A 24,300-nucleotide genomic window follows, 5' to 3' on the forward strand; every position below is an offset into this window, starting at 1 on the left:
ATACTGCACTCAACAAATTAGTATTTTCTAGTAATCTGAACCCTATAAAAATAAATTAAAATTTTATTACCTCTAGTTTTTATTGTTTTTTAAACTTTTTATAATTTTAATCAAACCTCCTAGGTCAGTTGGCTATGCCACTGCTACCAAGTGTTAACCAACATATATGTATCTCAGTGGTTAGCGTATAATGCTATTAACTGAGGGGTCATGGCTTCAATCCTTGGCTCGGTACTGCTGGTCAGACCTTCAATATATGTATGTATATGACTCCAGGTCATTCGTTTCCCATAAATTTTTGTCAATTTATCTGATTTTAATGTTGAAACGGTTCCAAACAAATTGGCAACCCATTCCCATTTGTCACCATTATTTGAATATAATTTCTAATTTATAATAATAATTATATAAAATACATATGTACATATTTGGCAATAGGTGTGACCTTGATAAATATAAGTTTTTATTTAAAAAAAAGTTTTATATACATACATATGTATGTCAAAAGAGTCAAACATATTGAAATATGCATAAATACCAGTGGCGTGCTAAAGAAATCTCCCAGTTTTTATCGTATAGATTTACTTACGTGTGCGCGAGCGGGACACAAGGGGACTAGGTGACGCCGTACCAAGTCATCCTGCTCGCGCACACGAAAGTGGGGCTGTGCGATAAAAACAAAGAGATTTCCACGGCATGATACTGATACACACATATCATATGATTCCCTTTTGTGTACAAATAAATATTGTTTTTTTTTTTTATTTACTGTGTAAAACATTTTCTATAGTCGTGGCTTGTGTTGAAATACAAATTTGTAGATATGCGACAAAAATAATAAAAAAAACTGTTTCATATTCAAAATAAACAGTTTAATCAACACGCGCGTTACTTTTATTTTTAGTTTTTAAGATTAATCTCAAATTTTACATCATAGGTCGTGAACTTGCATATATGTAGAATGATAAGACTTTGAACGAGTGCACACTTTTATCTCAAAATTGAAGCTTTCGAGTGTATTCAATTTAATTCCGAGCCGTGCAACTTATACCTGTAAAGATTGAAGCCTACGGGGGAAGAATATTACACAGATATTTTATAGTTTAACCTTTATCCATTCTAGAGTTCAGATTTAACCGCTTCGCTGACTGACTCACGTACGAAATGTTGATTTCTTGGCACCTGTGTCGGTTCAACGTTGCGTACGTAATTAGTTCGGACATGTATCAATATATGTACATATGTATGTGCATATGTCTAGATAGCTGTACCACTCGAAGTTTAAAGTTTATTATTGTTGTAATGTCGTTGAACTTGCATCGAATCATGTGCAATTTCCGCTGCGGTGCAAACGAGCGTACGTATGCAATAATTTTAATTGAAGAATGCGGACGGTTGCGCGCTCGCCTTGCGCCACTCTGTACTGAGATACTCGGTGGTTTGTTTCCCGATTACATTAAGCAAAAAGCACATTTAAAATTATGCATGTGCAAGTGTAGAAAATTAATCCGGTGTAAAAAAAATTTGCTTGTAGAGATTCAAAAATTCAAATAATTTTAGCTTTTTGTCAAAAAAATCAGTTTAACGTACATATATATGTACATATGCATTTATAATGATTTTAATGACTTTTTGTGTAAAGATTGTTTTTATCAATTCATTAACAAAGCATATTTTAATTTTATTCTATTTGAAGATTAACGGAGCTGAGACTATTCAATCACTAAATTTGACCCATTGACTTCAAATATGACAATGATATTTTTTCGCGATTATAAGATATGAGCGTTTAAAAAACATTGAGATTGAAAACCAACCCCTTGTAAACGTATTGAAATATAATTCTGATCCAATAAACGAACGATAGCTCGAGAAAAAATGTGTATAAAAAATAGATTTTTGACTGAAAATTCGGTAGATAAGAATTTGAAAGCAATAAAAAATCGTAATCAATAGAAAATACTTGACTATTGATTTTAAAACTCACTTTTGATACAGCAATACTAGATTTTGAGACTGCAAAAGCCAAAAATCTGTAAAAATTTCCCATTTTTTAAACGATCATATCTCATAAACCAGAAAATATCGATAAAAATCATTGTGATATTCGAATTCAGTGGATCCGGTAAGTAAAAAACGTGATTTTTTCATTACTAACCTCTTCTTACTTTCACTTACGATTACTATTTTGACTTACTTTTTTGCCTCTTATCCGATCGTTTTCATACTTTGCCATATTGCTCATTTCAGTCATCAATATAAGTAAAGGTGTCATCCGCCATTACGATGGTGAAAAATAATCGTATTAGACACGATTAAAAATACTCCCATGAAGATCTGCCTGACGTTAATCGCCCGAAATGTTCGGTCGCATTGTTCGCCTACTGCGATCGCTTTGGCTTCCTCTTACTTCAGATTTTAATTGCTGTTTTAAAAGCCTATAACTTCTTTTTTTCACTCTATATTCTATAAAATTTCCTTTATACGTTCTCATTATCTCTTATATATATTTTTAGGTCACTCATATTGTTGTAAATGTTGATCGTGATATAATTTTATTGCTCAGTTTACATATGTAGATTAAAGTCAACTAACTAATTTTAGCTCTCTTTATAGAAGAATCTTATTTGTTTATCATAATATACGCTCACATAATATTGATATTCGCTTAATTACCGCTTACGATTTCATTGAAATTACTGTTCTGTTCTTTGGTATTACTTAAGCACGTTCTTTGGAATTACTAAGGCACGAGCAGGATACAAGAAGACTTACCTGTTTACCCTTGTATCCTGCTCTCACACATGTAAGCAATGTTGTGCGATAAAAAATAGGGAGATTTCCACGGCACGCCACTGATATGTATACTAGGACAGAACTACGTATTACTAAACAATATACATATGTTTCGAAATTCTTGATATATTTTTATGTACATGTTTAGGTGCTTAAATTGAAAATTATCGATAAAATATGCGATTGTATTTTCAAGCAATACAGTAATTTTATATTGTAAAACTATTTGTCCTATTTCATATGTTTTTGTTTCAATACAAAGCCATTTTCTGTCACTTTTTCGTATGGTATGCGATTTTACTTTTGATGAATATGCATACATATGTCTTATTATTATCAATTGAAACCATGTCTCTCAAAACTCTCTTACAAACACTCACAAGCAATGTATTCGATCTACATAAACCGATTGATATTATTAAACGAACCATAACGTAAAATATCACATTGGAAAGTATGCTCTGATAAATTTCATCGACGAATCGCAAATGCACAAAATATATTTTCACTCTGCAAAAGTCGCAGAACATTACAATTGTATGAAAGTCCACACTTTTGAATTAAAATCGTAATAAAACACGTACAGTATACTCTCGATTATCCGGGTTCGGATTATCCGGTTAGCGGATTGAAAAATAATTTTTTTTTCTTATATAATTATTGCAACCGTAAACATGCGTGTTATTCGAAACAAATGATGTCACACAGAAATGTTTTTCGTTCTCTTTTTAAATGTCTTTTACTACTGCGTCAATTCTTTCAGTCGCTTTTGATCTTCGAAGAAGTAACAAGTGCGTGTATTCAGAGCAGATTTTTTCGTAACATGTACGTATGTTTAATTATTATCGGTTACTTTCTGTGTGAAATTATTTTCTTTGCTATTAACTCGAAAATATTTCAGATTTGGGTCTACCTCACGAGACCGAAAGTGAAAAGATCGAAAAAGCAAATATCGGAAGGCAAAGATCGAAAATCGAAAGATCTTATGTCGAAAGATAAAAAAAGGGTGCATGGTAAACGGTAATATGTATATGTATATATTAGTTAAATCGAAAAGAAATGTCATTTTTTTATGATACAACAAAACATTTATTTAAAAAAAAAACTATACATAATTATTCTATTAAATATTTTCCATCATTATCTATGATCTTCCTCCACAATATAGGCAGTTTTTTAATACCTCGATCATAAAACTCTGGCGGCTTATTATTAAAATAGAAATCCAAGTGATTTTTTACTTCTTCGACATTTGAAAATTTTTTATCACGCGAATTTATATTAGTGGCATGCGGTGAAATTGTCTCTCTTTTTGTCATACAGCCTTGTTTAATGTGGAAAATTTAATTGAGGAAAAGCCTGTTCCTCTTGTTCCTGTTGTATCCTGCTCGCGCAAATTAAGTGAGGTTGTACGGCGGGGGGAGAGAGAGTTTTACCGCACGCCACTGATATATGTATATACTAACCGTTTTTCATGTACCCTACAGATTTACATACCTGTTCGAAATATAGTTAAACAAAATTAGAGGCGTTCGCGAGAGATTGTGATAGATCTGCAGGTCCTTCGAAACGAAAAAGTGTGAAAATGTCAAGATACGAAGATTTGGTTGCAACTACATATACTCATATAGTTAAATCAAAAATGAGCAGAAGGAATACCAATAAGCGGTCAAATGTGTATGGAAATAGCCAAGTTTTTCCATGAAAAATTAGGATTAGTAGACAACTTCGATGCTCTGTCTGACTGGTTGACTAAATTTTTTTTATATTTTGGCAACAGTAGTACTAATTACTAACGGCCATTTATCTGCTTAACTATAAGCGTTTTTTTTAATAAATAATGAGTATTAAAATTATGAAAACAAAATTTGTGTTGTAAATATGATATTATAGTTGAAACCAAGTCAAAATTTGATGATTCGGATTATCCATGTTTTTTAATTGAACATGCCCTTCCTTCCTAGCACTAGCCCGGATAATTGAGAGTATACTGTATCATTTTAAAACACGCGTGAATAATGCGATGGCGCTTAGATGACATTTTAACGAGTGTATTAGCCTCGGTTAAATTGGTCCAATTAGTCACGCCGATTTCGTATCCAAGATACGCCATCTTTACACTTTATCGTCGGGTATTTATCGCACTGTATTTATTACCGTACAATTATCATTCTGACTGAAACTGCTTTTTAAACAGCGTTTACGTGTTTATTGTGGAATAGAGTTTAATTGTAATAATGATACATTAATTGTTGCCAGTGCGCGTACTGTTGTTTATTTTACAGTGGCAGCACTGGATCTCCCCTGCCAACTTCCGTTTCCCCTCTCCGCGTACTTCAGTTCACCTGTCACTGTTCGAGCGAAACGTCAGTTGCGTTTCTGGCTTGATCCGAGTTTGTCGCGTTTATTTTGCAACAATCTGTGTAATAAATTTTCGAATTTTGTCTTTAATAATAATATGTTTTCAATATTTTGAATTTAATTGGTGATTTGCTTTTGTTTTATTTTTTTATTTAAATTTCGATTTGAATATATTGCATGTGAGACATTTTTTATTGTATCAGTGAGCGTTAAAATATTTAAAAAATATGCTTTAAAGCATTTTTTTTTTTGGGAAAATTCAGTTTTTCATCGGAAAAGTTTTTTATCATTCTGAAATAAAGTTCGTTTTTATGAAATAAATTTCAATTCAATAAAATTACGTTTATTAAATGGAACAATTGAGAGTTTCTGATTAATAATTCGTGAAAATTCTGTTTTACATTGGAAAAATTAAACTGTTATATGTATTTTTAGTCAGTCCGATTGTATACATTCAACGCAATGGCGTAATATTATATTATGAACTTTGGATTGTTTTCGATTTTGGTCTTGCGAAACTTTACATTATATCCACGTTAATTTTTTGCCTTCACTTTTTATTTGAGTCTGATGTATTTTTTTTTACGTCTTTACACATCATGTGAGCGTTAAAAACGAAATCTCAAAAAATTTTCATTCGGAATAAAATTTATCTGCCTTAATTTTTTACTTAATTTTAATCGGGCAAATTCAACGCATTTGAATACAAATGCACTGCTTTTTTCGTATTATTTTACGCTAAAGTGGACTTTCATTCTGTGGAATTTATTTATCAATCTATGGGGGAATGGTTTCCATCAAAACGGATGCGCTCCATTGAGTCGCGTCTAATGTCGAGCCAACGAGTATTCCCTTTGTTCCTCGAATATTCGCAAGTTTGATCTGCGATTTCCAAATTTCCAAACGTTGAAGAGATAAAATTGACCTAAAGAGAGTGAGATCAATACCTGCTCTTTGATTGTTAAAGACAAATATAATTTGACATGGGAAATCTGTCTTTTTTCAATGAATTCAGTCTGTAATATCTATTAAAACATACGTAAATACGTATAAAATTTGGGTCTACGTGACGAGACAGAATGTTATATGACAGAAAACGCAAATATCGGAAGGCAAAGATCGAAAATCGAAAAATCTTAAGTCGAAAGATCAAAAAAAAATGGTGCATGGTAAACGGTACATACTCACTTAATTTGCGCGAGCAGGATACAACAGGAACAAGAGGAACATGCTTTTCCTCCCGTATTCTGCGCGCGCACATTAATACGGGAGGAAAAGCATGTTCCTCTTGTTCCTGTTGTATCCTGCTCGCCCAAATTAAGTTAGTATGTACGTGAGTATGTACCGTTTACCATGCACCTTTTTTTTTTGATCTTTCGACTTAAGATCTTTCGATTTTCGATCTTTGCCTTCCGATATTCGCGTTTTCTGTCATTTAACATTCTGTCTCGTCACAGAGACCGATAAAATTTATATCATGCGTCAAATTTTTTATTATTTATAAAACTAAAATGAATTGTATGTTCAATTGTTGTTTTTTTCATTTATTTTTAATAGCAGTTTGATATATGAAACATTTTCATACCAACCTTAATTCGTTTTGTAATTAGAATTTAGCCTCGAAACGTGTGCTATTTTAGATTTATTGCATTTACTTCTATGGAAAATAAAAATGCAATTATTTTTCCGGCAAAATATGCATTCTGATAAGATTTTATAAGGCAATTAAACACGAATAATCAATATTGAGTCTTCCGTTAGCGATCGTTCGAATTTTTTTTTGATACACTTTCGCAGATATGAAGCTCTGTTTGGATCGGCAAAAAGTATATTCTGATCTTGAACTGAATAAGTATGAAATTCCGTCGATTTAACCGAATCGTACCGTCTGTAAATTGTATTTTTTATGGGAAAACTTCAACGGGGAACATTTATTTTGGTCGTGCACGGCAACTGCGAAATTGTTTTTTTTCCCCCCATTATTATTTTTCGTTCGATCGCTGTAATATAATACATATACGTACGTAACGCTCGTACAAGCCTGTTCCTTATCGCGGAAAAGCGGTTTTTCAATATAAGTTAGATCAATATTTGCATCGAAACATATTTTACCGCTCTCGGATATACACTTACTTCGTTTCCGTATCCCGAAGCAACCGCACGTCTACTTCTTAACGCATATCTGTATAGAAAAGAAGGTCGCCTCATTGCAATGTAATTTGTACACAGTTTTAAACGACGGCTTTCGACCGACTTGAAAATAATGCTGTTCCTAAACGAAATCGATAAAAAGTTAATTGAACAGGCGCTAGAACACGACTACGAAAATGTGTGAAGTAGGAGAATCGACCAAAGGTGGGAAGATGAACAGCGACACTGAGCCAGAATCCCTTTCGTGGGACACGAACGGACTCAACTCACTCGATCTGTGGGACTACACAATTGAACTGGAGTGTCTTCAAGGTCCGGAAGGTATAAAACAAAAAACAAAAAAAAGAAAATCATATTGGAAACTGCATATGTAAAGCAAAATACATCATTCTCAATTTCCAATAGGCATTTTCTCCATCTATCTATGTATGTATGTTGTTTGGTTCTTCTTTGCTTGCTTCATGCTCTAAAACTCGTATGACATAACCGTGAACGTCTTGCATAATATCGGTAAGAGAGCAATGGCATTTTCATATGAATTACAAACCATTATATAATATATGTAATATAATGCCGCTATAGAGTATCGCATTATATTTATGTGTGTGCGTATAATACGATTACATACTAGATATGTAATACATTGAACTAAATACATAAAACTTACCGTTCGTCATTATTGGTGGGTAAGTTTTGTTATCGCTCGTGTTTATTATGGGTATTATGCAGGTGGAAGCCAGATGCGAATTGGGCCATGCGGAAACTGGAATTTTCCGGGGAGGAAAAGTGAAAATTTTGTCCCTTTTCGATGATAAATTGGTGGTACCGGAAACAATTATTATAAATGCTACCATTCAAATCACATCAATTTGTAAGATATTTATATTCAAATAGACTGAAAGTAAGATATTTATATTCAAATAGACAAAAAAACTAAAACATACCAAAAGAATTTCCAATAAGAATTTACTTTAAAATCATAAATTATAAGGTGATAAGGTGAGTTTTTTATTTTATTTTTATATAGATATACATAGCTGAACCCGGCACGCGTTGCAATGCCACAATAACGCGTGCAATTCCCGTTCCCGTTCTTGTTCCCGTTCCACAATCATTCAATTTTATATATAGGTATAGATATATTTGTTGACGTGGGCCATCTGCTATGTATTTGTGGTACAGCCCTGAATGGTCAGTACATTCGAGTGCGAGGTAGGCGTGGCGCGATTATTGTCACACTCGTGGCGTGATGCGTTGAAGGCGGGATAGCTTTACTTTCGCATCAGTAAAATCGTAATTACGAATATTATTATTTTTCCCGTTTTTTTTTTATCACAGTAATCTTCCCGGACATGCATACAACAAATCCGGAAAGTTCCATCGTAATCGGTTCAGTGGTTTAGGAGCCTATTCAAGACACACACAGACATTAAATTGTATATACATATATATATATATATATATATATATATATAGATATACCAGGAAGGTCTAACAGGTAAACTCCAATGCACCTTCCTAGACAATTAATTACAAACATTTCAGCATTTTTTATTACATTAATCACTGTGTTTTGAGTGGCTGAACAAGAAATTAACAATTAATTAATTAATCTATAGAGGCATCTATGAATTTAGACTTGTGCATAAATTTTTACATAGTTTACATGAATCAAATTCAGATATTTGTGACATAGCGGGTAGAATGGTTTATGCCAATGTGATGGAGGAACCGTTTCAACAATGAAATCAGATAAAATGGCAAACTAGGATAGGAAACGATCGACTTGGAGTCACAAATACCCAAGTCTGACCATCAGCATTAAAGATTAGCACGGAATCAACCCCGGTAACCTCTTGGTGCTAAACGTAAACGCAACTATCGAGCTATATATGTTTGTATAATTATGTTTATTTAAAATTCTCAATGCGATGAAAGCTCAAGAGTTTACTCTGGATTAAATCTCAACACGCAAACACTTACCTTACGAACTTTCACTTGACGATAGATTATCGTTGTACACGTGATGTATTGCACTTTATCACCTATAAGGTCACACGTGCTAGTCTATAATATAAAGATCTCTTATATTTATAATAAATTGTCCGGAAATGACTTTTCATTCTATGTATGAATAGAACGACCTTTGCTTTTGCATGTTAAGACTAAGTATCCCATTCGGTTTTCTATTGAATATACATGTATATTAAATTATGTTGTTTTTTTCATGATTAATATGCATAGTTAATCTTGGATTTGTTCCATTGTTATTTATTTGTGGGTTTAGCTGCACTGTAAAAAGAGTTGTTAGTTGTATATATTTTTTTTTATTAGGTATTTCTCATTCGTTCTGCAAAATGATAGACATTAAGTACGTACGTACATATGTACCTATACATAATGTTGACTTTAATTGCACTTAAGCACAATTATTTCGCTTTATGTAGTTTCTAAAACAATTATTATTAAATCAAGATTGATAAAAATTAAAAGAAATAACGAAAGAGTTTGTTCTTGCGGATTTAGAGTGGGTTAATGCAAACATGAAAGATTTCATTCGCAAATTTGCACAAAGAGATAGTATTTTAAGTACAACAATGTTCATTGTTTTGTCCCATTCACACAATTACGATCGTCATAATTGTACCCGATCTTATTCTGTGCTTTTGCAATATTCTACATATCTCTCGACGTGAACTCTTATATGGAAAAAATAATTAAATTATATAATGGAAACGAAATGACTGGCATAATCCGACGAGACAACATAATAAGTCCTCATTGAGGCTGTGTGTAAGAACGTGTGGGAAATACATACCGATTTTTATTAATTAGGTAATTTAAAAACGTATCAATGGGAAGCAACGGAATAATTGATAAAATAAATACTACCCATTAAATTAGAACAATTTGAATATTTATTATAATTTGAATAAATAACTAATTTCCATTTTTAATGTTTCGAAAACAAAATAATGATATATATAAAAACGGAAGGGTTGTATGTATGTATGTGGGTATGTGGCGAGTACGTCAACAAGTATAGAGACTTCTAAAAACAAATTTTAGAAATATCCACAATTATTATATCGATTTTGATTCCGATTCCGATGATGGTTTCGGTTGTGACTTCGTTTAAAAAGTCTAAACTGAAGGACGCTTCAGTTTCGACTTCAGTTGTGACTTTGGTTCCTACTTCGGTCATTTAACCCTTCTTTTAATTCGATATGTCTAGAATTTTGAATAAGCAGAATAAACGTATTACAGGCCACCAATATTTTTAAATATTGTTAAACGCAAAACTTTATATTTAATGTTCTGCGAGATATTTCTCGAAATTAAGAAAAGTGGACTCGTACCACTTTCAATTATAACGGCTCGATTGTTGTTGTTTGTTACTATAATTATAAGTATAACTTTATTTTAATTCATGTTTATTTCAATTCCTTTTTCGAAACCACCCGTTGAAATATCAACAGGCACAACATTAGTCTAATATATAAAACAAAGAACGTTCATTTTGTGTGTATTTGTGTGTAATTGGTTTCTGATCACTGATCAGCAAATTCGTTGTCATATTTTTTTTGTTTTTCGATTGAAATAAATTTAATAAAAAAAAACAAATGAATGTTTGTTATTAAATTAGCCATGTTTTACAAATACCGAGCGATATTTATGATAAAAATCTATATTTTTTATACGTTATAGAATATCTGTCTTATAAATCACTAAAATCGACCAAAATGATATGCGAAAAATGAATATCTGTGTTTGTGTCTCGAATAGGCTCCTAAGCCACTAAACCGATATCGATGGAACTTTCAGGATTTATTGTATGCATGTCCGGGAAGATTACTGTGAAAAAAAATCACCCAAAAACGGGAACGAACGTCATTGCAACTATAATTTCAAATGTTTTCGCGTCGCGATCAACGTGTTTGCTGCCTGCGTTTTCCAACAAGTGGGAACGGGAACGAGAACGGGAACGGGAATGGGAACGGGAACGAGAACTGGAATTTCATGCGTTATTGTGGCATTGCAACGCTGCATGCGGGTTCAGCTAGTATATAATATAAATTTTGCAATTATTTCATGAAACATATGTAGTTGCGAAAACATTGCTTTGAATTGTGTCGAAATGCGTTTACAACCAAGACGGTGGACGTTTCCTTTGTCGACTTTATAAATGGGATGACAGATGGAAGTCAATTGTATCATCGGACACTTGACTGAGTTGTAGTGACTTTTGGTCGTTTTTTTGCAGAACGTGATCTCATCTTATTTCAGTAACACGACAAGCCGTTCCGTGTGAATAATGTGCCTCTGTCAAAATTCGAATTTAGCTGTGCACATGGCAATAGGCAAACGTTCAAATATCATTCTGCGGTGAAACGTGAACCTATCGATTTATTGGTAAGTACTTTTGGCTCGGATGTGGGTGTAAGAAGCACCCACGAGTCTAGGCGGTCAGCGTTGCGGAAAAACGAAATTCAACTGCAGATTTGTTTTGCGATATCGAACAGATAGAGCAAGCTTTCTCGAATCGATTCGCCGCAGAAAATTGCTATCGACACACAAGAATGTGCGGAATTGTACTTCTTATTTTCCCGTTTTGTTACAACGTTTACCTCTATTCTTGTGTCATATAAGTGGCTGCCTGGCGCATTCGTGACGGAATCGCACGTCATCATAACTACGACCACAAAAATAGTAAATAAGGCAGATCATTCATTGAATAATACATTACTTTCTCACAATCTGTTGTTTTGACTCTTGAAAAGGTGTAGCAATCAACGATCCATTCACTTGATTTTTGAAACCTTTGATACTGTGGGCATAAGTCACATCGTAGTGCATTGGTAGAGCTACATATTACAAACCAGTCGAGACATAGGTCGTGGGTTCAAATGTTGGACAAATACACAGCTGGCGAGGTCTGTTAAAATTTTCTGATTTTTCTAGATAAATTATTGTGAAGGATCCAATAAATCGGTATCCCCCCCCCCTCAATTTTTTTACAAATTATAAGCTGCTTACATAATTTATTTCTCGCAAATTTTCTGAGCATTAAAAATGTGTTGATTGTCAATAGATGTCTCTGTTGTTTGAAAAATTGTTAGTACAAAAAATTAATCTAATCATATGTGTTTCTGCTTGGGGTAATTCCTGTCATGATACATATGCTTTATGTATGTTTGTGTAGGAATATAGCACATCGCGTACTATCCCTTATCGAGGTCAATGAACTCGTATACTCCCCCATCACACAGATGCCCGCACCCCTCTAGAATGCGCTTCTATTCAAGAAGAACATACTTGGAATGCATGCGCACTACGACCCCTAGACAAAGACAACTGCACACGACCACGTATCCAACTGAAACAGCCAATGTCGCTGAGTATGGCACACTCTAATACAACACTATGTATACATTTTGAAGGATCGTGTCGGTCGCTCAGGTCATAAAATCCATACGACCAGACCCAACGGCTGCAACCGATATCAACTGTCGTCGGACTTTATTACCCGAGAGAGCGATATGTTGCAGAGTGTGGCCCGATACAATGTGATCCCATACAATTTGTATGGGATCGGTCACTATGCAACTTCCAAGCAACAATCCCTCTCAACCAAGTCGTTCGCAGGTTGAGCGGTCTGGCCGGAGTCTAACGCCAGTGAGCTTCAGGAGCTCAGCTTGCTCACTCCTCCGATGTCGAGCAATTACCTCCTTCACCGTACATACAAACACACCTGTATTAACTTAGCAATAAATATCCTCTTCCAAACACACACGTGTTTCTATACACGGTCAACATATGTACATATGTATTTATGTATATACATATGTAAAAATAAAATAAAATAAGACGGTGACAAAGATAACTAATCTTACTTTAACTTTTACTTACTTTCAAATATTTGTAACTCAAACAGTTTTAGTCAAGTCCTATAGATAAAACTAAGCGAAAAGTAAAAAAATAAAGTAAGTGCTTGAAAATAAATTCAGACCACCAACAAGAAAACTTCACATTTTTCTTCATAATAAGCTAAATCATTTAAGTTCCAAGATATTTATCTTCATATTAAAGTCTGTAAGTGGTTCCGGTTATATAAAAAAATGTTGTTGTTAAAAAAACATATTTTCAAGAATTTATATAATATTTCATCTCGGTTGATCCACTTTAAGAATCATAATTATCATTAAATGCCTTTATTTTTAATATCGTATCAGTCAAGAACAATCGTATCAGTAGAATCATTTTGTATGGAAAGGTTTGTCTCCTTTCTACGAGTAGTTGGTTACATAATGTATTCATTGAAGTGGACAAACGCATCGTTTTAGCCCGTGCATGTAGGAAAAGCAACATCAACTTAACTGCAGACATTACAGAAGAAACGTTTTCATCATCATCATCATCACTATCATCATCGTCTTCGTCTTGTTATTTTCTCTTCATTCCAGTTTCGTGCAGAACTATTGTTAGTTCCGCCGGTGCATTGTTATCACGCGACTTCTTGCGCTAACAACAAACAGTCAATAGTTTGCATTTTTCAATCGTTTTTTTTTTTATTTCACGGAGTTACTTCATGTTCATAAATTAATGAATGGTTGTGTTTGGCGTTACGGTCAAACGAATCTCAAACTCATTCATTGTTGGTCAAATAATAAGTATTCAAATTTAATTATATACATACATACAATTACAATTAGAAGGTGCGTTGTATGAAAGGTAGAAAGTGGTAGGATAAGTCTATTAGATTTTAGTTGATTGTTGGTTTAATTTTTATTGAGTGTCAAACAATCATACGCTAATGGATGCCGGCAGATCAAGTTTGTTTCAATGTCGGATATAATTTGAATTTCACCACGTAAAAAAATGGGCATAAAATTCTCCAATCGTTTGCTGATTTGTTAATGATCGTTTGGTGTTGGTGAAAGATTAAAATTCATCGTATAATTGGTATGCCGAATCGATCGTGAAATGGTATGATTCACCACACGTATTAAACCCTTACTAATGATCGTTTTTTTTCGTCAAGTTTCGATGTTTTCTTTTTTTTTGTTTTGTTTTATTATGATTTTTTAAAATTTTTATCGTTTTGTATTGGCAAAGTCGTAAATATCATAATTGCCTGTGGTTTTGTATCATAAATGCTGAGGCATCATAACGGTTTTGATACAGATGCAATTGATAAGTTTCTCTTTTCACTCGATTTATTCCACTTTTTTTCAATTAGTTGGCAGTTATATTTTATTATGATCCGTTACTCTGAATTCGGTTTTGTGAATCTATCAACAGCTAATTAAAATTGATATACATTTTTATTATGATTGAAAATAATGTTTAATTATTTTTTCTTTGCAGATCTTCAACTTGCAGCCGAGCTTGGGAAAACACTTTTGGAGAGGAATAAAGAATTGGAAATTTCGCTAAAGCAGCATCAGAATATTATAGAGGATCAAGCTCAAGAAATCGAAGTATAATTAATATCCACTTATCCAATGAAGAATTTTGATATTTACATGTAGAATTTTTTGTAAAACATATGTACTTATGTAAATAATTATCTTTGCAGTATTTAACAAAGCAAACAGTAGCTTTGAGGGAAGTCAACGATTCGCGCCTTAAGATATATGAACAGTTGGAGATAAGCGTTCAAGATTTGGAACGAGCAAATCATCGATTAGCTTTAGAACACACTTCAGATAAGAAGCACATTAAGAGGTACAAAATTTGGCTCTATTTTGAATTATAATAACATTAATCGATTTCTTAATAGATATTTTACATACATGTGTTGTCATATGTTAATAACCTTGCATTATTTTGGTAATTTTTAGTTTGACTGGCACAATCGAAAGTTTAGAAAGTAAATGTGAAGATTTGCAGAAGAATGCCGACGAGCTTACACGTCAGTTGGACGTTTACAAGCGTCGAGCAGAAAGGCAAAATGAATTGCAGGAAAAACTGCAGAAGTCTGAAGCATCCGTACAGAGCGAGACCATTACCAAAGGTCAACCGGACAGCTTGCCAACGATTCTTAAGCCAAGGGAGATATATCAAGAGGTGGAAAGCGCTTGTGAAGAGGAGCTTTTGAAGGTACACAAGGAATTGAGTGACAGTAGGCTGATGCAGATCAAAGAGCAAAGGAAGATAGCGGAGCTGGAAGAGCAATTAGCCGCCATGGTACAGGAAAACAACAAGTTGCAGGACAAATTGAAAGATTGGAACCAAAACGACGATGTTATGAAGTCAATGCACGAAGAGTTTTCAATCTTGGAAGAAGTCAGGTATGCACAATCGACCGGTCGGTGTTCTAATCAACATCATCATGCACACTTGAGATGTTTATGATGGATTTTTGTATTGTATTCAGGCAAGGTCAGTTGTGTGGCAGGTGCTTGAGAAATGTCGAACAAGCAACTGACGACATGTCTTCGATGATGGACGCTGAGGAGGAAGATGACCGAAGTGTGATGAGTTCACTTGTGAACGAACCGCGCGCCCTAGGACCGCATAAGTTGGTACAACTTCAGGTGAGTCGTTATCTGGCGAACTTCTTGGGGTTCCTGCCTTTCCAGGAGAGTTTTCTGTGAGAGGAAGAGTGTCTGCTAAGTCTACGTCTATTAAACACCGGTAAATTTTTATGAGATTATCAGCATCTTGTTGCTGCTGTATCACCCGGCGGGAAACATTGGGAAAAATTTGACATATCTAAGCTTCATTCAAAAGAGGCATTTTGACTTGACGTGCATGTATTATATGTATGTGCATATGAATATTTTCATAATAGTATGGGTAAAATAAAATAGGATCTAAGAAGATGTAATAGAAATGTACAAATTAAAAATCGTTCTATATCGGCAGTTGAAACTGTTTTCTATAGCGAACTTTGGCATAGTATCTTATGAATGACGAAGTATGAACTTCTTTATTGAAATTAATAATTATTGATATATTGTAGCTATTTTTAATCACATAAGTATTGGCTGAAATCATATTTTGGATTGGTAGAATAATTGGTATTGCATGTAGTACTATTTTGCATTAAGTGTATGCAAAAATCATCAAATCATAAAAAGGAATTGATTAGCTTGAAAAGGCATGAGCTGGTGCAAAAATTTTATATGCACATTAACGCAAACTCATTCTAAGTGCTATAATTTTAGTATTTATTATGTATGTAGAAATTACTTTTTATTTACTATAAATATGGTCGTGGCTATTTGCAGATACTATATCTGCAAATTATTGGCTATTTGCAGGTACTATATCTGCGAATTATTGGCTATTTGCAGGTACTATATCTGCGACAGGCGCAAAGCCTTCTGCGCATGCGCGAGAACTGTCACTGTCAGCGTGTTTACTGATAAAATTTTGTTTTAAACCTCTTAAAATTTAGTTGGAACTCGTAAAGTGACGTAGTATGAACGATTGATTAAACATATAACATATAAGATGGAAATAATGAACGATTGATTATACAAGTCTAGCATACATTAAATGTAAGAAATTATAATCGGATTATAAGTTCACGCGCATGCGCAGAAGGCTTTGCGCCTGTCGCAGATATAGTACCTGCAAATAGCCACAACCTATAAATATTATAATTATAGAGCTCAGAATGGGTAGTAGTTTATTACGTTTAATGTAGTGAGTATGAATAAAAAAATTATACACATATACTATTCAGCATGTTATATCGATTGTACGGCTTGGTAAATTAATTCCTATCTCACTACTGCACCGAGATGGTCTTCCGGTGTCGAGCAATACTTTTATGATCAGAAAAAATATCTGTTTTGGTGATCTTTCTCAGGCCAAATGTTTAGTACACCTGCCTCAGATGTTGTTGCTTATGCTTTGGATTTGCATTGTGAGACAATTATGCCCTAATATACTGTGGATTATTCAACTCTAGGTTGGTATTGTACGTAACAAGAAATGAAAGCAACTAAACTGTAAACACACTACAATGTGCGTCCAAACTGCACTGGTGCTTGTTTCTTGTCTGATGCTGAAATTGTAATCAATATTTTGGGTGTTGGTTTTTTTTTTCTCCCTCGTCGCCGCACACTTTATAAATTTAAAGCTCCGATAAACAATCTCTGCAATTATTAATATAATATTATTACTTATCAATATTTTGGTGTGGTTTATATTTTTGTTTATTTTTAATCATCCACAAATTTTCTGTTATTAATATCAATTTTCCAATCATAAATAAGATGAAATAATCCATAACACTTTTTATTCCTTGTACGACCTATTTAATTCAGTTTTGGTATTTTTTTAATATTTTTTAAGAGAGAATATGCCTACTTGTTATGTGATGTGTGTGTGTGTGTGTGTGTGTGTGTGTGTGTGTGTGTGTGTGTGTGTATGTGACGTCAAATAAGATTTTTAATGTGTGTATGTATGTTATTTGATATTTTATTTAAAGCTTTGCAAAATATTGTAGGCAAAATTAATTCTTATAAAATTTGTATTATAATTTAGCAAAAAATATTTATTTAATTAAATAAAATCAATACAATTTAATTTATTCATAAATATTGGTTGAAAAATAATTGTTGCCTAATACATATTTTCATGGTGCATGGTGCATGATTTTTTCATAGCATTGCTACATTTTAATAAAACATTAATTAAATGAAAACTACACTAATTGATCATATATATATTTACATACATAGGTATAACAAAATTTAATCTTGTTTTGTATTGAAAATAAAATTTGCAAAATACCTACAACGCTTTTTTATGCTACAGTTATGTATTTGTAATTGAAAAATTAACATAAAATTTGTTTTTAGGGCCAACATGAATCTGTCCAAGGGTGGTCTAATTCTGGAGATAATCCGTACCGAGACCTCGTTGAAAAATATGAAGCTCTCGTTGAAGTTCAAAGGCACCAAGCCAATAACATAAAGAAGTGCAAACAACCATCTCTGAATATGAGCACTCCTCAGAACAACTCTGGTCCATTGTCGTTGCAAGAAGAGTTGCAAATGTCGGGCGATTTCAACCATTTTAGCATTAAAGACACCGACGAGGAAAGCGGTCACGGTGACGAAGCCAACAAATCGCTCAATCCTCAGAGCAAGTCGAAGAAATCGATTCCCGGACCTCGTAAGACTTTCACGAGAACGCCAGACTTTTCAGAGGCTGAAACTTCTTCTTCAGGATTCTCAGATGAGACTAGTAATAAAGCGACTCAGACAGACCGAGAACGTCCGGGCTCGTTCCTATGCACAATTGCCGACGGTGAAGACTGTCGATTTAGCATCTATGACGATGGAAGTCCAATCGATAGCAGGTTCCGCAACAGACCTGAATATAGAGAATTGTTCAAAGAAATATTTACTATACTTAAGAAGGCAGCTGAAAATAAAGACGAGGGTGAAAAGCTTCCGCTACTCGATGACACGACACCTATGACTAATAAAGTTCCACCTGTCACTCCGGCGACCGAAGATTTACCAGGAGACTTTACAGACGATACTCAAAGCGTTATGTCATCTGCCATATCGGAGCAATCCGTTCCAATGTCAGACATTACGCCACCTGAAAAGTTAAAAGAGAAGGAAAATTTAATCAAAGTGTCGAAAGATTTGAAGAAATTGACTGAAAAGAAGAATAGCGAAGAGGAAAAGAGTGCTAGTGAGACGCCCGGAGAGCCTCAGAGAGTTTTAACACCATTGATAAGGCAACCTTTAGATTTCATGACAGCCAGCCCTCAATTCCGGAAGAAAACGTCTCGCCACAAAAACAGAAAGCACAGCCAGGACAGGCAAGGAGCAGAGTCACCAGTTATACCATCGCCTCCGAAAATCTGCTATCAGAGAGGAAGCGGAAGCAAGAAGCGACGTGATTACAGACCGCTAGAACCCAGCCCTCTGGCCAGGTCATCTCAAGTCGCTGCACCCGAATGGAACGGCACCACCATGCAATTCTTCAATAGGTCTTTGAATTCTCCAACTCCTAGTCAAAACGGAGGTAAAATTACTTCTTATCAAAGATGGAATCCAGAGACCGATTCGTGGGATATCAAGCAGAGCACAGCTTCCCAAGAAATCCACAAGCTACGCCGCCTGGAGCTTTCCTACGCGGAGGTTTTACGCAACGCCGACAAGAACAAAGGTAGACGACGCAGACATCAATAGAGTTTAAGAGCATCATTACACAATTGATGTAATCGATCAACGGCCGATAGAAACATCTTTATGTCCGTAACTAATTTTAATTTAGTGCATTCCATTATATCCTTGTAATCTTTGTCTGTATGTTTAGATTGCATTCATACGTTTTCTGCATCTTTAATATGAATTTACGCATTATTATAATACATATATACATAAAATAGCATGAAATTTTCAACGAATTAAGTCAAACTATAAATTTGTTCTTTCCAATATCCATTGTATGTACGCTGAATGCAAAAGTCAAGCAAAAAATTACTTTAAAATAATGTTACTGGGCAAATGTTGGCTTTTATTACGTTTCAATTAGAACAAATTGAAAAATGTTGATTTGTTTTAGCCATCATTTGATAGTGTCACTTTATTAATATTATTATTATATTATGTTTAACGTGTAAATACGTGAAATACGCGAGGCAGACATGATATGTAAGTGTATATTGTTTTATTTAAGGAATGTAAATTTTAACAATTTATAAAGTCTCACATAGAATAAAAACAAAGTGTATATTTTAAATATAATGAAAATAGTTTTGTAATATACGAGCATTTGAATATTTCGTATGTATCAAAATCAATCAAATTGATTCTTCAATTTAACTTCTACGTAGCTATTTTAAAACACTCCATTGTATAATATCTTTGCTGTTTGAACAAGTCGAGCATTCAATGTTCAAAAAATTAATAGAACCCGTACACTTGTACATATTTTCTCATGAATAATTGATTCAAAGCCAAACTCTGTAAGTTAGAAACATCTCTGCGAAGTGAATGTGTCCGCTGTAATATTTCATTTTTGTATTTGTTAATTATTATTATGGAGGCGTTGTGAATCTTATGTTTTAATGTTTTCTTTCAATTTTCCCTCATTTTATAATTTTATTATAAATTATTTAATACTTTTAAATATTCCTCATTATTTGTAAAGACGATGCCTAATATATTTTATACGATGATGTTGTAAATATTAATTTTATTCTAAGTTTCCTGACCAATACAGTTTCCGTTTATTGCTCAATTTTTATTATTCTTCGAGTCGTTACAAATTCTGAATGTCCCTTCGTACTGGCCAAACTCGCTAATAAAGCCAACAGGAAACAGAATGGATGTATTCATCTGAAAAATAAAATATGTCGAAAGTATTGCAGTGTTTTATTCCAACCCCCCAATGAAAATAATTAATACGAAATAATGGATATATTTTGATTTTAATAAATAATAACACAGTTCACATTATGCATGATTGGAATATCAACATAGTAAAAATAAATAAACTATGCAACAATATATTATAATAAAGTATCGTTAAACAGTCTGTACAAATTACAATGTGATTTATCAAATTAATTTCAACTATTTCGATTGAGCTTCTAAAAGTTCCCGCTCCACGATTCTGCGGTACTCGTCAAAGCCGCCTTCTATACTGTGGACCGTGCCGTTGCCGCAGACCCACAGTTCTTTGCAGATCATTCTGATTAATCGTTCGTCGTGAGAGACGAGTATTACTCCACCCTAAAAATAACAATTCGAGAATAAGAAGTTTCAAATTTAACGTATGCCACATTTTTAAGTGTCCTGGCAACTTACCGTATACTTAGCGATTCCTTTTCCGAGGGCTTCAATGGTTTCTATATCTAAATGATTTGTAGGTTCATCAAGGACTAAGAAGTTTGGATTGCCCATACACATTCTCGAAAAGGCTACACGTGATTTTTGACCTCCAGATAAACTTCCAACCGTCTGTAGAGCAAGATCTCCACTTACACCAAAACTTCCCAATTGTCTTCTATATTCCTCTACACTTTTTCCTGAAATGTTTTTTATGTATGGTGTAATCTTTGTAAGATATACTTTGAGTAGTTTGATGATTAAACTGTTTACCTGGATAGCTTTGTTGTAATAATTCTACTGAATTAACATTCATATCCAATTGATCAACATGATGCTGAGAGAAGTAGCCAAATTTCAAGTTTCTATGAGTATGTCGCATTCCAGAAGTTGGCGCCAAAATTCCCATAATGATTTTTAATAGAGTTGTTTTACCTGCACCATTATCACCTACCTATAATATCAAAAAATTAATATTATACTTGGCAATCTTAGATTAAAAACAAAAAAATGATTCAACAACCAATTGGAATAGCACTTACTATACATATTCTAGATTCTAAAGTTGCCCCTAAATTAATGCTTTTAAATATATTAGCCTCTGGTGTGTAATGAAAGGATACTTCATTCAATTGTAATATAGGAGGAGATAGTGGCAATGTCTCCGGAAATCTTAGAATGACTTCCACTTCCTTGTCGATAGCTTTCAATTCAGGTCTAAAATTGCAGGAAAAAAGATTAACCCAATGCAAACGAATTCATTACATGTAATATATAATATGTATACTTACAGCCTCTCAAGCATTTTAATTTTGGATTGTACTGAAGATGCTCGGTTGGCGTTATAACGAAAACGGTCAATAAACTCCTGAACGTGTTGTCTATGCTGCTGCTGAGCTTCAAATTCCCGCTGTTGATTCCGGTGTTTTTCTGTTTTGGTTTTATCAAATTGCTCATAATTTCCTCTGAATACAAGAAATTTTATAATTAATTTTAAATAAATATTACTAAATTAAAAATGTAACATAATCAGCTCGAATTATGTCACCTATATGGTTCTAATCTTTGCGTATGAAGATGCAGAATATCTGTTGGTACAGTATCAAGAAAATTTCTGTCGTGAGAAACGACCAACAATGTTGTAGGCCAATTTTGTAAATAATTTTCTAACCAAATAATAGCTTTTATATCCAACATGTTCGTAGGTTCATCAAGCAGAAGTAAATCAGGCCTAAAATTTCATTAAAAAAATATAATTAAATATCAAAATTACTGTGGAATTAATTGTTATCTTTTGAATTTTAAGTACCTAGAAAAAAGAGCTCTTGCAAGGGCTAATCTCATTCTCCAACCACCAGAAAAGGTTCTTGTAGCTCTGGCTTGCATTTCGGGAGAGAATCCCAAGCCATTTAAGATTATGGATGCTTTAGCAGGCGCTTTATCGGCTTCTATATGCTCCAATTGTGCATAAACTTCAGTTAGCTCTGCCGATAATGTAGAATCACCAGTACTATAATGAAAAGAAAATATAACATTTCAAGTATAAATCAAATGTGGACAAAACGGCAAAAACAATATAATAATACGAACCCTTTATTGATCATGGATGTAATCTCTTTTTCTCTTTTTAGAAGATTTTCTCTAATAGTATCACACTGTAAAACGCTTTCTAATGCAGGGGTATCATCACCGACGACTTCTTGTTCAACGTGCAATACCGATATGTGGGAGGGTATTCTTAACTGTTTACACATTATCATTCTCAATAGCGTAGTTTTGCCGAGTCCATTTCTTCCTACAAGACCATACCTTCTACCAAAAGCTAACAAAAGATCCGCACCTTGTAATAATACTCTGTAAATAAAATTTATACAATCATATACATATCGCTCACGTGTGCATACAATATTAAAATAGTTTCGGATAACTGACCTATCTCCGAAAGCAATATCAAAGTTTTCTATTCTTATATCTTGGGTTTTGTTACTTCCTTTAGCTTCCAATTTATTATCTTTCTTAGAAGTAACTTGAGACGCTGTCGCCGATTGCAAAACGGGTGCAATGGTCGGTGCTTTAATTTCAGAACGCTTTTCTTGCTTTTGCTGTAATTTCGCTTCAGCTTTCTCTAATTTTTTTGCATCCACTCTCTAAAACAATAAATTTTAAATGAATAATACATATGAGAAAAGAAAAGTAATGATAATTTTATATTTTATATATATATAATAAAATCAACTAACAAAATTATCATCTCTTGATTGAACCCATATACTTTTAACTTCTTCCATTTCTGTTTCTAAATTTGCAGCCATCGTACCCAAATGAATGGGCGCTTCCAACATTTTTCGAGGGCCATTTATAACAGATCTATGATTTGGTTTCATCATATTTAATAGTTGATCGCATATGTTCCTAGAAGGATTCATTAAGTCATAATTGTGCAATACAGAAAATAAAATATAAATTGAAATACGAACCTAATATCATCTTCTGACTTTTCTGACATTTCATGCAGAACAGCGCCAATTGCTTCATACACTTCATTGCCATTTTCAAAATCTTCACCATCAGCAAGAATACCTGTGTAAAAAAATTATATTAGAGTTGTAAATTTTGTACATGAAAATGATGACATTTCAAATTTACAATATTGCAGATATAAATATTAAATTAAACTATGGAAACTATTAACCGCAAAGTTGACTCTTGATAGTACAATTATGATAAATGGAAATGTAAAGGAAACCGATATTAAATTGCAACAAAAAAAAATAGTATTTTTTTCTGCATTTAAGAAAACCGGTCACATAGAATTGAACACAATAAAATGACAGGTGTCAGAGGTGAGCTTAAGAGGAGGTATTAAGGAAGGTCGATGTCAGAAACATAACCTATAATGTTCGATACCTTCGACGTATTTCTTAACGTCGTCATCGATCAATGGGAACTCAGTGTTGATGAATTCACGACAGGTGGCCATGGCGGAGCCCTAGAAGCCCCCAAAGCCCCTTTAATTTGTACCCAAAGTCCACACGAGACTCCACGCACACACACCCACACACACACTGCGTGAATTCGAACTGCCACGAAACTCCTCCTTTATGACATCTCATCTTGAATTTGTTCAATTATTTAGTGTTTTTCCAATAAATATACTAAAAATTGCTGGATTTTGTTG

General features: G+C 33.7%; 2 protein-coding genes across 7 annotated transcripts in view; one reads left to right on the plus strand and one right to left on the minus strand.

Annotated features, from left to right (window-relative positions):
- Nucleotides 1–20,649, plus strand: part of Cen (cerebellar degeneration-related protein 2-like) — a 76,504-nt gene extending 55,855 nt beyond the window's left edge. For 5 of the 6 annotated variants that reach the window (XM_077427638.1, XM_077427636.1, XM_077427635.1 and 2 more), the window contains 5 exons: nucleotides 14,677–14,789; nucleotides 14,888–15,036; nucleotides 15,153–15,602; nucleotides 15,689–15,848; nucleotides 18,129–20,649. In XM_077427638.1, coding sequence (XP_077283764.1) covers nucleotides 14,677–14,789; nucleotides 14,888–15,036; nucleotides 15,153–15,602; nucleotides 15,689–15,848; nucleotides 18,129–19,478 — 2,222 coding nt within the window. In that variant the 3' untranslated portion in view covers nucleotides 19,479–20,649. Of the gene's footprint in view, nucleotides 1–7,293; nucleotides 7,630–14,676; nucleotides 14,790–14,887; nucleotides 15,037–15,152; nucleotides 15,603–15,688; nucleotides 15,849–18,128 lie in introns of those variants that run through there. The other variant, XM_077427632.1, reaches the window with a different exon arrangement.
- On the minus strand, nucleotides 20,649–24,228 carry LOC143909585 (ATP-binding cassette sub-family F member 3). The gene is made up of 12 exons (XM_077427639.1): nucleotides 24,030–24,228; nucleotides 23,600–23,702; nucleotides 23,363–23,534; nucleotides 23,055–23,269; nucleotides 22,713–22,976; nucleotides 22,432–22,632; nucleotides 22,171–22,353; nucleotides 21,914–22,087; nucleotides 21,665–21,839; nucleotides 21,396–21,576; nucleotides 21,102–21,322; nucleotides 20,649–21,026 (listed from the first exon to the last, which is right to left on the minus strand). The coding sequence occupies exons 1-12, from the start codon at nucleotides 24,100–24,102 to the stop codon at nucleotides 20,868–20,870; spliced, it is 2,121 nt and encodes a 706-aa protein (XP_077283765.1). The 5' UTR covers nucleotides 24,103–24,228; the 3' UTR covers nucleotides 20,649–20,867.
- Nucleotides 24,229–24,300: the final 72 nt, after the last annotated feature.

This window comes from Arctopsyche grandis, chromosome 3 (assembly GCF_051622035.1).
Source record: "Arctopsyche grandis isolate Sample6627 chromosome 3, ASM5162203v2, whole genome shotgun sequence".
NCBI lineage: Eukaryota > Metazoa > Arthropoda > Insecta > Trichoptera > Hydropsychidae > Arctopsyche > Arctopsyche grandis.